Source organism: Hyla sarda, chromosome 1 (assembly GCF_029499605.1).
Source record: "Hyla sarda isolate aHylSar1 chromosome 1, aHylSar1.hap1, whole genome shotgun sequence".
In the NCBI taxonomy this organism is placed as follows: domain Eukaryota; kingdom Metazoa; phylum Chordata; class Amphibia; order Anura; family Hylidae; genus Hyla; species Hyla sarda.
In genome coordinates this window covers 206741472-206756196 of record NC_079189.1, presented here as the reverse complement: position 1 = coordinate 206756196, position 14725 = coordinate 206741472, and the positions used below count along the sequence as shown (strand labels likewise).

At 41.9% G+C, this 14725-nt stretch overlaps 1 protein-coding gene across 3 annotated transcripts in view; it reads left to right on the top strand.

Moving 5' to 3' along the window:
* CCSER1 (coiled-coil serine rich protein 1) overlaps positions 1-14725 on the top strand; it is a 966927-nt gene that overhangs the window by 178512 nt on the left and 773690 nt on the right. For all 3 annotated transcript variants that reach the window (XM_056567568.1, XM_056567559.1, XM_056567578.1), the window contains exon 3: positions 3060-3247. In XM_056567568.1, the coding sequence (XP_056423543.1) occupies positions 3060-3247 (188 nt within the window). The remainder of the gene's footprint in view (positions 1-3059; positions 3248-14725) is intronic.

The following is a 14725-nucleotide window of genomic DNA, read 5'->3' as shown; positions in this document are numbered from 1 at the left end:
TTAATGCTGATCTCGTGGCTGCCCTGGCATGGTGGACTATCTTGTGGATCTCCTTCTTAGATTAGGACGGTCCATGAGGGGAATTGATGTCCTTCTCCTCCAGAAGTCCGTCCTCCCTTTAGCAGTGGTTGTAATTATTTTTTTGTTTATTTGTTTTTTTGTTGTATTCTGACTTTTTGTTTCTCCTCCGGAGTCCACTTTCCCTTTTTGGTTCTAGTCTTTCTGCCTCCCCATTTGTCTCTCTCTCCCCTCTCTCCCCTTTCATGTGCTGTTTTTCTCATGTACAATAGTTTTTGTATGGTCACCTTTCTCTTAATTTAGCCCCTGTCGTATCCTCTCACATAATGTAAGACGATTTAACTACCCTGCTAAGCGAAAAAAGGCATTCATAGATTATCTCAAGCACAAACCTGATGTTATTAGTATTCAAGAATTTCATTTTAACATATCCTAATTCCCTAAATGTATGCATTCTAGGTATTCTCATTTTTTTTATGGCTTCTCATTCTAATAAGTCTAGAGGGGTGGGAACCCTTTTGAGTAACTCATTTCCTTCCCCCCCCCCCCCCCCCCATAGCACTTATTCTGATTCTGAAGGTCACTTCCTTATTCTGGAAGGGCTCCTCCCGGAGAAAAAATTGTGCATTGTAAATTCTTACGCTCCTAATGATCACCCTCATACTTTTTTGTACAATTGGCGACCAGATTGCAATCTTCACATATGATACTTTAATTTTGTCAGGCAACTTTAATATGGTTGTCAATAGTGTGCTGGATAGATCACATTCCGCTGCACGTAGGTGTTCTGGTGTGCAGCAACACCTCCTACTCCAGCAACTTATTGATTTGGATCTTGTAGATGCTTGGCGGGAGCATAATCTTGCTCAGAGGGGATACACTTACTATTCACCAGCCCATTGTTTCTACACTCTAACTATAGATTGGATACTAACCAACTCCTCCACCCTCTCCTCCATTTTAAATGAGGCACGTACAGTGTTTATGGTCAGATCATGATATTGTCCTGGCTCAGTTTCAGTTTGGGAGCCCCAGTTCTACGCCTTTTACATGGGACCTTAATGAATCCTTGTTGTGCCGCTCACACATTCGCTCCCAAGTTGAGACTGATCTAACTGAGTATTTTTTAGCTAACTCTTCTCCTTCATCTGATGTAGTTTGGGTTCTGGATGGCACACAAGGCTTACATTAGAAGGAAACGTATTGTCCTTGCCTCTTGATTGAAAAAGGAACAAACACAAGCACAGGCCACTCTTGAAAATAAATTAGCTAGATTGGCTACAGCCCATCAGCTTTCTCCATCTTTGTATTTACTCCAGGCTTTACGAACTACGAAATTACAGCTTTATGCTGTACTCTCTGAACATACAGAGAAGGCCCTCCATTGGACACAAGCCACGTACTACAAATGTGCCAGATCAGCAAAGAGCAAAGACAGAGGATCAATAGGATCCATAGAATTTAGCTTGTATCCTTTTATGTACACAAAAATGGCCGTATGAAGAATAGAGAGGCAGTATAGAAAACTATAGATAAAAAGGCCTGATAGACATGAAAGGCCTGATACTACATATGCTGCCTCACAAGGGCTCAGGTCACTGACATAATACAAAGGAAAATTGCTATCCATGTAGCGGGATACCCTCACCACCCTGGGGGACATAGCAGCTCCACGCGTTCCACTGCCTGCCACAGCAGCTTCCTCAGGAGTGACTCCTGAGGAAGCTGCTGTAGCATACCATTACCAATGTAAGACTCTGTAAGACAGAGGATGGCCAATTTAGAGGGGTGTACAAAAACTATTTGACTGCATGGGACCCAGATTATTCTAATGGATGCCCTACTTGTTTTCAGGGCTCTAAAATTGAATTTCTAGCCTTATTTAGCTGAAAATCCCCACTGAAAGATAATAGACTGTCTTGCCCCTTAAGATATTTAACACAATAAATTATCATTTATAAATCTAAGTGAACTGTTTTATAGCAAGTTTCAGGAAGCACATCTCTCATCCAGGGAAAGCTGGGTGAGATATGGGAAATCTAAAATAGTCTGAAGTCTCTACCAGACCATAGTTGCTAGGGGACCTTTGGTAAATTACATATTTGGGCCTGGATTTATATGGAATAAAAGTCATGTTGGTAATATGGTCTTTTGTTCCCTTCCTGGCCAGTGCAGGTTTTAAGTGTGGCCCAAAATCAGCACATGTGCTGAAGACAGCTGTTTACTTGGCTTTAATACTAGGTGTATCTCAGTCTTTATGCTATGGCTGGGAAAATCCTGAACCTCTGATGTGAGTTAAAGGGGTATTCCAGGAAAAAAACTTTTATATATATATATATATATATATATATATATATATATATATATATATATCAACTGGCTCCAGAAAGTTAAACAAATTTGTAAATGACTTCTATTAAAAAATCTTAATCCTTTCAGTACTTATGAGCTTCTGAACCTCTTCTAAACTGGGCGTTTCCCGAGACAGGTGTCATCAGAGAGGACTTAGACAGAAAAGAACAACCTTAAATTCAGAAGCTCATAAGTACTGAAAGGATTAAGATTTTTTTAATAGAAGTAATTTACAAATCTGTTTAACTTTCTGGAGCCAGTTGATATATATAAAAAAAAGTTTTTTTCCTGGATAACCCCTTTAAAGTCTTGAGGTTTGCAGCCTCAAAGGGGACTTTTGATTTGTGTGAGTAGCACATTTTAATGACTATTTTGTTAGGTGGCTGGGTAGACAGGGAAAATGTAGGTGAGTTGGAGCTTGGACAAGCAGGATTTGCTTAATATTTTGTGCCTGAATGTAAAGGCTTTATTTTTGTTACACTTAAAAACAAGAACAAAAAGCAAATTAAAACAAAAAGTGTCACTGTCTCTAAATGCCATTTACTGTTGTTTGCCTGGGTTTGCAGAGCTAATCTCCCACTATATATAATTTTATCCTACTTTCAGAAACAATTTAATTCTGATTTAACAGAACCAAATGTATTCCTTTTATCAAATGCTTATTAGAGCTACCATCTGTGTCTTTACAGTTAACTATGCCAGCAGTTTCAGCCCACATAGAGATGGACGTTATTCAGAGAGACGTTTGCGTTCATCTTCAGAAGGCACAGCAGGGGGCAGTAGGACGGCTTTCAAACCAAAGGAGGGAAACCTAGATGAAGGGTCTCATTTCCGAAAACAGAGAACAATCTCAACATCTTCAAAAATGAATAGCATGGTAAGTGGAAATGCATTTTTAATATCAAGGTTAAAATTAATAGGATAATATGATGTCAGATTGTTTAAAATGTCATACGGTATATAAATTATCACATCAACCCACTAGGTCAAGGGAACTTAGAAACTTTTAGGAAATGTGACACTGCTCCTCTATTGAACTGTGACGCTGCCCCTTCTAATGAACTGTGCCACTTCTCCCCTAATAATCTGTGCCACAATGTCGATAAGAACATGGTGCCACAGCCCCTCCTTATGAACTGTGACTTTGCCCCTTTTAATGAACTGCATCACTACTCCCCTAATGAACTCTGCCACTGCTCCCCTAATAAACTCTGCCACTATGACGATAAGAAAATGGTGCCACAGCCCCTCCTTATGAACTGTGACACTGCCCCTTTTAATGAACTTCATCACTACACCCCCTAATGAACTGTGTCACTGTGCTCTTAAAACATTGTTTCCCAACCTGTGACTCCCCAACAGTTTCAAACTACAACTCCCATCATGCTCTGACAGTAGGGTACAATGAGAGATGTAGTTCTGCAACAACTGGAGAGCTACTGGTTCAAGGGAACACAACTTCAAATAACCTGTCTCCCTGGGGATAGTCACCTGTTCTGGCTTCTGTGTTGCATTGCTGATCTGGCATCTTCCAATCAACCTGGCTAGAGTAGAATAATGCAGGCAGCACTTATCTGCATCATGGGGAAGCATTGGGTGGCCGGGCAAGGAACAGCCTGATTCCTCACTCTGGCCAGCAGTCAGCTATTCAGTTGTCTCGGTGTCTGAAAAACAATTATACAAATGAATGCACGGAGATATGATCCCTTCTCTCGACAGTTCCCTGAACCTGCTGTGGGAGGTAGGTGGCTGTAGGTTGAGGTGCAGCTTGCCGGTCTGGACAATTGGTGTTCATGACACTTGCACGGTCTGGACACTTGCACTAGGTTCTTGAATTTACAATAGGGCTTACCCCAAATATCAATTAAAACTAAAACACACACACAAAAAAAGGGTCGACTGTTCTTCTTCCTCTTTACAGTCTTACCGCATTGGTGTTGCCCTGCCAGTACTAAACCAACTAAGAAATACAGAAAATACAGAAAGAATTGGAACCGCCACATGTTTGGATTTACAAATTTGCTTTATCCTCAGCCAATACAATGCCGTACAATACTATGTTTTGCCAGTAATACCCATGCATGCTTCAGGATTATCAAATTAAATCTCCTAAATTCAAGTTCCCCAATAGCAGATGGATTGTGTATTTATTCAAAGGTTAGATAACTATGAAGTAGGTGCATTCATATTCATGCAACACTAAATGGTTGAAAGACGTGGCTATTGCTTTGTGCAAACACTACCCAAAAAATGGTGTTATGTTATGCCTAGAACAGTTGGTATAACAGTGTATTACAAATTTAAATGAGAGATGTGAGGATCCTGCTCACAAGAGCTTACAATCTAAGAGGAAACATGGGAGACACAACAGGTGAAAGTGCTTATTTTATACAATGGTCCAGTCTTTGTCATAAAAAAGAGGATCGTGAACAGAGAGGTGAATAAACAAGTCACCAGCTAGTATCATTGCATGTACAGATATGACGTTCATAAGTGTGTGTGGGGTGGATACTGCTGTATAAACAGAGGATGAAATGAGGAATGTAATAGGTCTGCTTACAAATATGTGTGTTTAGTGTACTTGTTCTATATTCATTACACAATAATCATTTCTAAAATAATAAACTACTATATACCACTGAAAATAGGCAGACTTTCATCTCTTTGTTCGCAGCATACGCCCATTTGGCTTACTTGTTAATAACCATATTATTATCAATGATTTCCCTTTGGCCCAGGAAAATAATAAACTGATGTGTTTGGCAACTCCTTCTCCCTTCCGTAAATCTTCCCAAATGTGGTAGCTGAGTAGCTGCTGGATGAAGCGTAGCGTGAAGCTTCCCACCATTTGCCAAATGTTCCCAAATTTCCCTTGGAGGAAGCCATGGCAGATATGCATTGTATGAATCAGCCTGTCTTTTACTTCAGGAGAAATTTATTGTGTAGAAAATGCATACATGCTGAACACGAGAAACATAGAAGTATAAAAACTACATGTAAAGGGTATTTAGTAAATGTTAAGTCAGAGGTTCATACAAAATAACATCATATTAAAAATATCATATTGGCAGTCCAACCACCCTTTGTCATATTGTTGTCATAAAAAAAAAAAAAAAATTTATATATATATATATATATATATATATATATATATATATATTCCCATATTAGAGGCACCGCTAGTCTGAGGAATAATGTATCTCCTAGGGGAGTATGACAAGATGATGTAGGGAGTCTTGTAGGCCAGACAATGTTCCCTAGAAAAGGTATGGATAACAGTATTCCTCTAGAAATAAATAAGCTTGCTATTGAAGTTAGCTTCCCTTGAAGTCAATACTTACCATCTAAAGGCCTCTCACCTACGCAACCAGCACATTGCTCTTGTCTGACCCATGGCAAGAATCCCAAAACAGGTGTCTACAGATGGGTCATCTGACTTTTAGAGGAGATCTGTCTTGGCTGATAACCCCCTATGATGTTTCAAGGCTCCAATAGATGAAACTTGACCTCAATTTTTATTTCCTTCTGGAGAAGAGCTAGTATGCACAGCCGGTAACAAGAAGGGGTCTGCTGCTTACAGTGCTGCTTGTTTTTGTCTTTTTAGTGCTGCCTGCTGCCATGGCTGTTTTGGGACATGCATCTTGAGATTTGTGATACAAGCCCTGAGTGCCCATTACTTTTAACTCCAAATGAATGGGATTGACCCTATCATGCGCTTAATGTGCGTTGCTGTTGTATAAAGATGTATTCATTGTAGATTTAAGCTCCATTTATTAAAATAAGACGTATTCTTCATGTGGAAACAGCTTCACATATTAATTACAAAATGTGACTGGGCAATGACCACTGGGCTGATGTATGAGCTGCACCGAGATGTCTACATGATTAACCTCAGCCTTAATATGCTCTTTGTTTAAATCATTTCCAATATGCCGTGGATTGGATAAACCTCAGTTCCATTTCGCTGCAATGGACACCAAGGATTTCAAAAGCATATGAGAAAACTAGCAGTGTGTATTGCGGCCTGCAATGTTAAATTGCCTTGGGGAAAATACTTCATTTATCTTCATTTAATAGCTTATGGGAGGATATTTAATAGCATTCCCTTTATTAGATACATAGATGATTTTCTCTTCTTTACCAGTCTATTCTAGAATCGGATGAAGTTTACATTCCTGTATAATTCATTGGCAGACGTGTGTGAAAACATTGCAAGTCGCAGCTGTGTCTTTTTCCCCAATTGCATAGCATATTAACCTTCATTCCACAGCCAGGGAATATAGCTGTTATATCTCTAAATACATAGCCTATTAGTATTTTCTAAATCTAGTAATATGCACTAGTATTAACAAAATAACATCATTTGGCAGTGTCATCTGGCAAAATACCTTAATGAACTTCCATAAGCAGCAGAAAGTCTGGCCAGAGCCTATGGTAAATTGGATGTTCAGCCATTTGTGTAAATAATTAGCCATGTTTACCAGTCGCTTGCGTTGCAGATGCCGGCTGTCGTATTTTATCCCCAGGTCACGGTGCCGATTAGAAAACTGGAGCCGGGATGGAATCAAAAGAATCTTTACTGCTGGAAAATGATTGAAAGAATCTTTTATATTTCAAAGTTCTTGTTTATGTTTCCTGGCATTTATGATTGCAAAAAAAATGTTTTTTATTCCCCGGCAGAGTTCCATAGGAATTAATGTAATAGGGGACACTCCCAATAGGGGACAAAACACTTCCGATATGGGACAGAACACTCCCAATATGTGACAAAACACTCCCAATATGGGACAAAACACTCCCAATATGGGACAAAACACCCCAATAGGAGACAAAACACTCCAAATATGGGACAAAACACTCCCAATAGGAGACAAAACACCCCCAATATGGGACAAAACACTCCCAATAGGAGACAAAACACTCCCAATATGGGACAAAACACTCCCAATATGTGACAAAACACTCCCGATGTGGGACAGAACACTCCCAATAGGAGACAAAACACTCCCAATATGGAATAAAACACTCCCAATAGGAGACAAAACACTCCCAATATGGGACAAAACACTCCCAATATGTGACAAAACACTCCCGATGTGGGACAGAACACTCCCAATAGGAGACAAAACACTCCCAATATGGAATAAAACACTCCCAATAGGAGACAAAACACTCCCAATATGGGACAAAACACTCCTAATAGGAGACAAAACACTCCCAATATGGAATAAAACACTCCCAATAGGAGACAAAACACTCCCAATATGGGACAAAACACTCCCAATATGTGACAAAACACTCCCGATGTGGGACAGAACACTCCCAATAGGAGACAAAACACTCCCAATATGGAATAAAACACTCCCAATAGGAGACAAAACACTCCCAATATGGGACAAAACACTCCTAATAGGAGACAAAACACTCCCAATATGGAATAAAACACTCCCAATATGGGACAAAACACCCCAATAGGAGACAAAACACTCCAAATATGGGACAAAACACTCCCAATAGGAGACAAAACACCCCCAATATGGGACAAAACACTCCCAATAGGAGACAAAACACTCCCAATATGGGACAAAACACTCCCAATATGTGACAAAACACTCCCGATGTGGGACAGAACACTCCCAATAGGAGACAAAACACTCCCAATATGGAATAAAACACTCCCAATAGGAGACAAAACACTCCCAATATGGGACAAAACACTCCCAATATGTGACAAAACACTCCCGATGTGGGACAGAACACTCCCAATAGGAGACAAAACACTCCCAATATGGAATAAAACACTCCCAATAGGAGACAAAACACTCCCAATATGGGACAAAACACTCCTAATAGGAGACAAAACACTCCCAATAGGAGACAAAACACTCCCAATAGGGGAAAAAACACTCCTAATAGGAGACAAAACACCCCAATAGGGGACAAAACACTCCCAATATGGTACAAAACACTCCTAATAGGAGACAAAACACCCCAATAGGGGACAAAACACTCCCAATAGGGGAAAAACACCCCCATTAGAGGACATAACACACCCAATAGGGGACAAAACACTCCCAATAGAGGACAAAACACACCCAATAGAGGACAAAACACCCCCAATAGAGGACAAAACACACCCAATAGGGGACAAACCACACCCAATATGGGACAAAACACCTCCAATAGGGGACAAAACACTCCAAATAGGGGACAAAACACTCCCAATAGGGGACAACCAGGCTTATTTGCCAGCCTTACTTTGTAAGCAGGGCAGCCATCAGGGGGTGAATAAACAGCACTGGGAGATTCTGCTGTAATATCGCTTTGTATCATGTTTTACAGGTAATGACACTTTTGAGTGAGTACAGTACAGTATTCAGTCATTTAGAAAGATGTTTGAGCCTTTTTTCCCCAATAGGGGACATCTCTCAATAGCAGACACTTTTTTTTCCTGTGAGTTTCCACTATTGGGAGATTCTACTGCATTGTATTAGTATTGTATGCACTTGCCTAGGAGTCAGGCTTTTCTAATTTGGTGCCATAAAGTCTCTGTATTGAGAGTTTTCCTGGTCCATCTTCTGAGCACATAACCAGAAGACCCAACCTCCACGACATTCAAGCTCCCATACTGAACCTTTGATGGCTGAAAACTGCTGACAGATTCACTGTAACGTATATCGAAACCGTAACAATACTAGCAGGTTGTTAGGCTGCAGAACGAGTCTTCACCTATAGCTGCGACATTCCATGTACTCAGTTTCCCCCAGGTCTTAATGGTAGAATAGGGTTAAAAAAAAACACACTAATAATTGCACAAGCAAATACATACAATTCCGTATCAAGCTTAAAACGATGGGACCACTCGGACAGACCAAGAGTAACAAACCAGCTGCTGAATGCACCATTTAAAAAGAACAGAGATCACTGAGATACTAAATGGCAAAGGCAATATCACCAGCTGGTGCATATAATAAAATGGTTGCAGCCAGCAACAACAAAATCAACACAAGGGAGACAATGATATGGTGGACATTACTCCACCGTACATGACAAAGACCCATCATGTCCCGAGATGTATAGCATGAGGTGTTAAACCATCACATGAAAAGTAAATATTTGTGTGGATACTTTGACAGATGATAGCTGTTGGACATTCATCACCCATAGGCTCCAATATGTTTAACATATACATTTTTTTTACTGGATTGTGCAATATTGTTGTGAATTGATATGACAAATTGAATAACAACACAATTCAAGAGCGATCAAGATTGCCTAAGACAAAAAGATTCCATTGCATGTCATATTATAGAGATAATGCATACTAATGGATAAATGGAAGGATATAACTTCCACACATGACACCTGAATGTTAGTGGTCTATTTAGCATAGGGTGCTTTTGTATATATATTTGGAGCTTTACCTATGCACAGACTATTGGGTCCTGCTGTCAATTTATTTGCATGATCTGTAATAGCACTTCAGCTTGGACTTAGTGGGGGGCTTTACAGAGCTCATTCAACCGTGCGCTTCTTCTACCTAAATGTGGCACCAACAGGCAAATCCACAGGATGTCATTAATGGGAGTGTTTGTACCCACAGAGTATTTTTAGAAATAAAAGCTGGAATCTGATTGGTTGCTATGAGCAACTGCTCCAATGTACCCCTCCACAAGGTTTAATGGACCTCTTCCCCATTGTATATGAGATAGTAGATGGATAGATAAATAGATAGATGATGGATGTGAGATAGATCGATAGATTGATGATAGATAGGAGATAGATAGATAGATAGATAGATGATGGATGTGAGATAGATAGATAGATAGATAGATGATAGATAGGAGATAGATAAATAGATAGATAGATGATGGATGTGAGATAGATAGATAGATAGATGATAGATAGGAGATAGATAGAAAAAGACCTGCAAGATAGATATAGATTAATGTACATAGAGATTACATATACAATGCAAAAAAAAATGTGTGTATATATATATATGATAGATATGAGATAGAAAGATAGATATAAACATATATGATAGATAGATATGGGATAGATAGATAGATAGATAGATAGATATGAGAAATAGACAGATAGGAGATAGATAGATAGATATGAGATAGATAGATAGATAGGAGACAGATAGATATGAGATAGATAAATAGATAGATAGGAGATAGATAGATAGGAGATAGATAGATAGATAGATAGGAGATAGATAGATAGATAGATAGATAGATAGGAGATAGATAGATAGATAGATAGATAGATAGATAGGAGATAGATATGAGATAGATAGATATATAGATAGGAGATAGATAGGAGATAGATAGATAGGAGATAGATAGGAGATAGATATGAGATAGATAGATAGGAGATAGAAAGATAGATAGATATGAGATAGATAGATGATAGATAGATAGATATGAGATAGATAGATATGAGATAAATAGATAGAAAGATAGATAGGAGATAGATAGATATGAGATAGATAGATAGATAGATAGATAGGAGATAGATAGATATGAGATAGATAGATAGGAGATAGATAGATAGGAGATAGATAGATGATAGATATGAGATAGATAGATAGATATGAGATAGATAGATAGATAGGAGATAGATAGATAGATAGATAGGAGATAGATAGATGATAGATATGAGATAGATAGATAGATAGGTGATAGATAGATAGATAGATAGATAGGAGATAGATAGATAGATATCGGAGGAAAACAGCAGCACTCGCAAGTTGCAGGTGAATAGTGTGTGGCTTTATTCACAAAGCATCAATAGTAGCGACGTTTCAGCCTTCTCTCAAGGCCTTTGCCACACACTATTCACCTGCAACTTGCAAGTGCTGCTGTTTTCCTCCGATATCTACCTGGGACTTGGGACCGAGTCAACCAGCGAGCACCATCTCGCACACCATAGTGCTGCCCGTTTCTTTCTACTAGATAGATAGATAGATATGAGATAGATAGATAGGAGATAGATAGATAGATAGATAGGAGATAGATAGATGATAGATATGAGATAGATAGATAGATAGATGTGAGATAGATAGATGTCACGATGCCGGCTGGCAGGTAGTGGATCCTCTGTGCCAGAGAGGGATTGGCGTGGACCGTGCTAGTGGACCGGTTCTAAGCCACTACTGGTTTTCACCAGAGCCCGCCGCAAAGCGGGATGGTCTTGCTGCGGCGGTAGTGACCAGGTCGTATCCACTAGCAACGGCTCACCTCTCTGGCTGCTGAAGATAGGCGCGGTACAAGGGAGTAGGCAAAAGCAAGGTCGGACGTAGCAGAAGGTCGGGGCAGGCAGCAAGGATCGTAGTCAGGGGCAACGGCAGAAGGTCTGGAATCACAGGCAAGGAACACACAAGGAACGCTTTCACTGGCACTAAGGCAACAAGATCCGGCGAGGGAGTGAAGGGGAAGTGAGGTGATATAGGGAAGTGCACAGGTGTAAACACTAATTGGAACCACTGCGCCAATCAGCGGCGCAGTGGCCCTTTAAATCGCAAAGACCCGGCGCGCGCGCGCCCTAGGGAGCGGGGCCGCGCGCGCCGGGACAGAACTGACGGAGAGCGAGTCAGGTACGGGAGCCGGGGTGCGCATCGCGAGCGGGCGCTACCCGCATCGCGAATCGCATCCCGGCCAGAGGCGGTATCGCAGCGCCCCGGGTCCGTGGAACCGACCGGAGCGCTGCAGTGAGAGGAGTGTAGCGAGCGCTCCGGGGAGGAGCGGGGACCCGGAGCGCTCGGCGTAACAGTACCCCCCCCCTTGGGTCTCCCCCTCTTCTTGGAGCCTGAGAACCTGAGGACCAGACTTTTGTCCAGGATATTGTCCTCAGGTTCCCAGGACCTCTCTTCTGGACCACAACCCTCCCAATCCACTAAAAAGAAGGTTTTCCCTCTGACCTTTTTAGATGCTAAAATTTCTTTGACGGAGAAGATGTCCGAGGAGCCGGAGACAGGAGTGGGAGGAACAGATTTGGGAGAAAAACGGTTGAGGATGAGTGGTTTGAGAAGAGAGACGTGAAAGGCATTAGGGATACGAAGAGAGGGAGGAAGAAGAAGTTTATAAGAGACAGGATTAATTTGACACAAAATTTTGAAAGGACCAAGATAGCGTGGTCCCAACTTGTAGCTAGGGACACGGAAGCGGACATATTTAGCGGAGAGCCATACCTTGTCTCCAGGGGAAAAAACGGGGGGAGCTCTTCTTTTCTTATCCGCGAACTTCTTCATGCGTGAAGAAGCCTGTAAGAGAGAATTTTGGGTCTCTCTCCATATGATGGAAAGGTCACGAGAAATTTCATCCACAGCGGGCAGACCAGAGGGCAAGGGAGTAGGGAGGGGGGGAAGAGGGTGACGGCCGTACACCACGAAAAATGGGGATTTGGAGGAAGACTCAGAGACCCTGAAGTTATACGAGAATTCGGCCCATGGGAGGAGATCTGCCCAGTCATCCTGGCGGGAGGAAACAAAATGTCGCAAATAATCACCCAAGATCTGGTTAATCCTTTCTACTTGTCCATTGGACTGGGGATGATATGCAGAAGAAAAATGTAATTTAATCTTGAGTTGTTTACAGAGAGCCCTCCAGAATTTAGACACGAATTGGACGCCTCTATCCGAGACAATCTGCGTAGGCAACCCGTGAAGACGAAAAATGTGTACAAAAAATTGTTTAGCCAACTGAGGCGCAGAAGGAAGACCAGGAAGAGGGATGAAATGTGCCATTTTGGAGAATCGATCAACGACCACCCAAATAACAGTGTTGCCACGGGAAGGGGGTAAATCAGTAATAAAATCCATACCAATCAGAGACCAAGGCTGTTCGGGGACAGGCAGAGGATGAAGAAAACCAGCGGGCTTCTGGCGAGGAGTCTTATCCCGGGCACAGATAGTGCAGGCTCGCACAAAGTCCACAACATCCGTCTCCAGAGTCGGCCACCAATAGAAGCGGGAGATGAGTTGCACAGATTTCTTGATACCCGCATGACCTGCGAGATGGGAGGAGTGACCCCATTTGAGGATTCCGAGGCGTTGGCGAGGAGAAACAAAGGTCTTTCCTGGAGGAGTCTGCCTGATGGAGGCAGGAGAAGTGGAGATCAGGCAGTCAGGTGGAATGATGTGTTGCGGAGAGAGTTCAACTTCTGAGGCATCCGAGGAACGAGAGAGAGCATCGGCCCTAATGTTCTTATCGGCAGGACGAAAGTGAATCTCAAAATTAAATCGGGCAAAGAACAGAGACCACCGGGCCTGGCGAGGATTCAGCCGTTGGGCAGACTGGAGGTAGGAGAGGTTCTTGTGATCGGTGTAGATAATAACAGGAGAACTTGATCCCTCCAGCAGATGCCTCCATTCCTCAAGTGCTAATTTAATGGCTAGAAGCTCTCGATCCCCGATGGAGTAGTTCCTCTCCGCTGGAGAGAAGGTCCTAGAGAAAAAACCACAAGTGACAGCATGCCCGGAAGAGTTTTTTTGTAGAAGAACAGCTCCAGCTCCCACTGAGGAGGCATCAACCTCCAATAGGAAGGGTTTGGAAGGGTCAGGTCTGGAGAGGACGGGAGCCGAAGAAAAGGCAGACTTGAGTCGTTTAAAGGCGTCTTCTGCTTGAGGAGGCCAGGACTTGGGATCAGCATTTTTTTTGGTTAAAGCCACGATAGGAGCCACAATGGTAGAAAAATGTGGAATAAATTGCCTGTAATAATTGGCGAACCCCAAAAAGCGTTGGATAGCACGGAGTCCGGAGGGGCGTGGCCAATCTAAGACGGCAGAGAGTTTGTCTGGATCCATCTGTAGTCCCTGGCCAGAGACCAAATATCCTAGAAAAGGAAGAGATTGGCATTCAAACAGACATTTCTCAATTTTGGCATAGAGTTGGTTGTCACGAAGTCTCTGAAGAACCATACGGACATGCTGGCGGTGTTCTTCTAGATTGGCAGAAAAAATTAGGATATCGTCCAGATATACAACAACACAGGAGTATAACAGATCACGAAAAATTTCATTGACAAAGTCTTGGAAGACGGCAGGGGCGTTGCACAGTCCAAAGGGCATGACCAGATACTCAAAGTGTCCATCTCTGGTGTTAAATGCCGTTTTCCACTCGTCCCCCTCTCTGATGCGGATGAGGTTATAGGCGCCTCTTAAGTCCAATTTAGTGAAGATGTGGGCACCTTGGAGGCGATCAAAGAGTTCAGAGATGAGGGGTAAGGGGTAGCGGTTCTTAACCGTGATTTTATTAAGACCGCGGTAGTCAATGCAAGGACGTAGGGAGCCATCTTTTTTGGACACAAAGAAAAATCCGGCTCCGGCAGGAGAGGAGGATTTACGGAT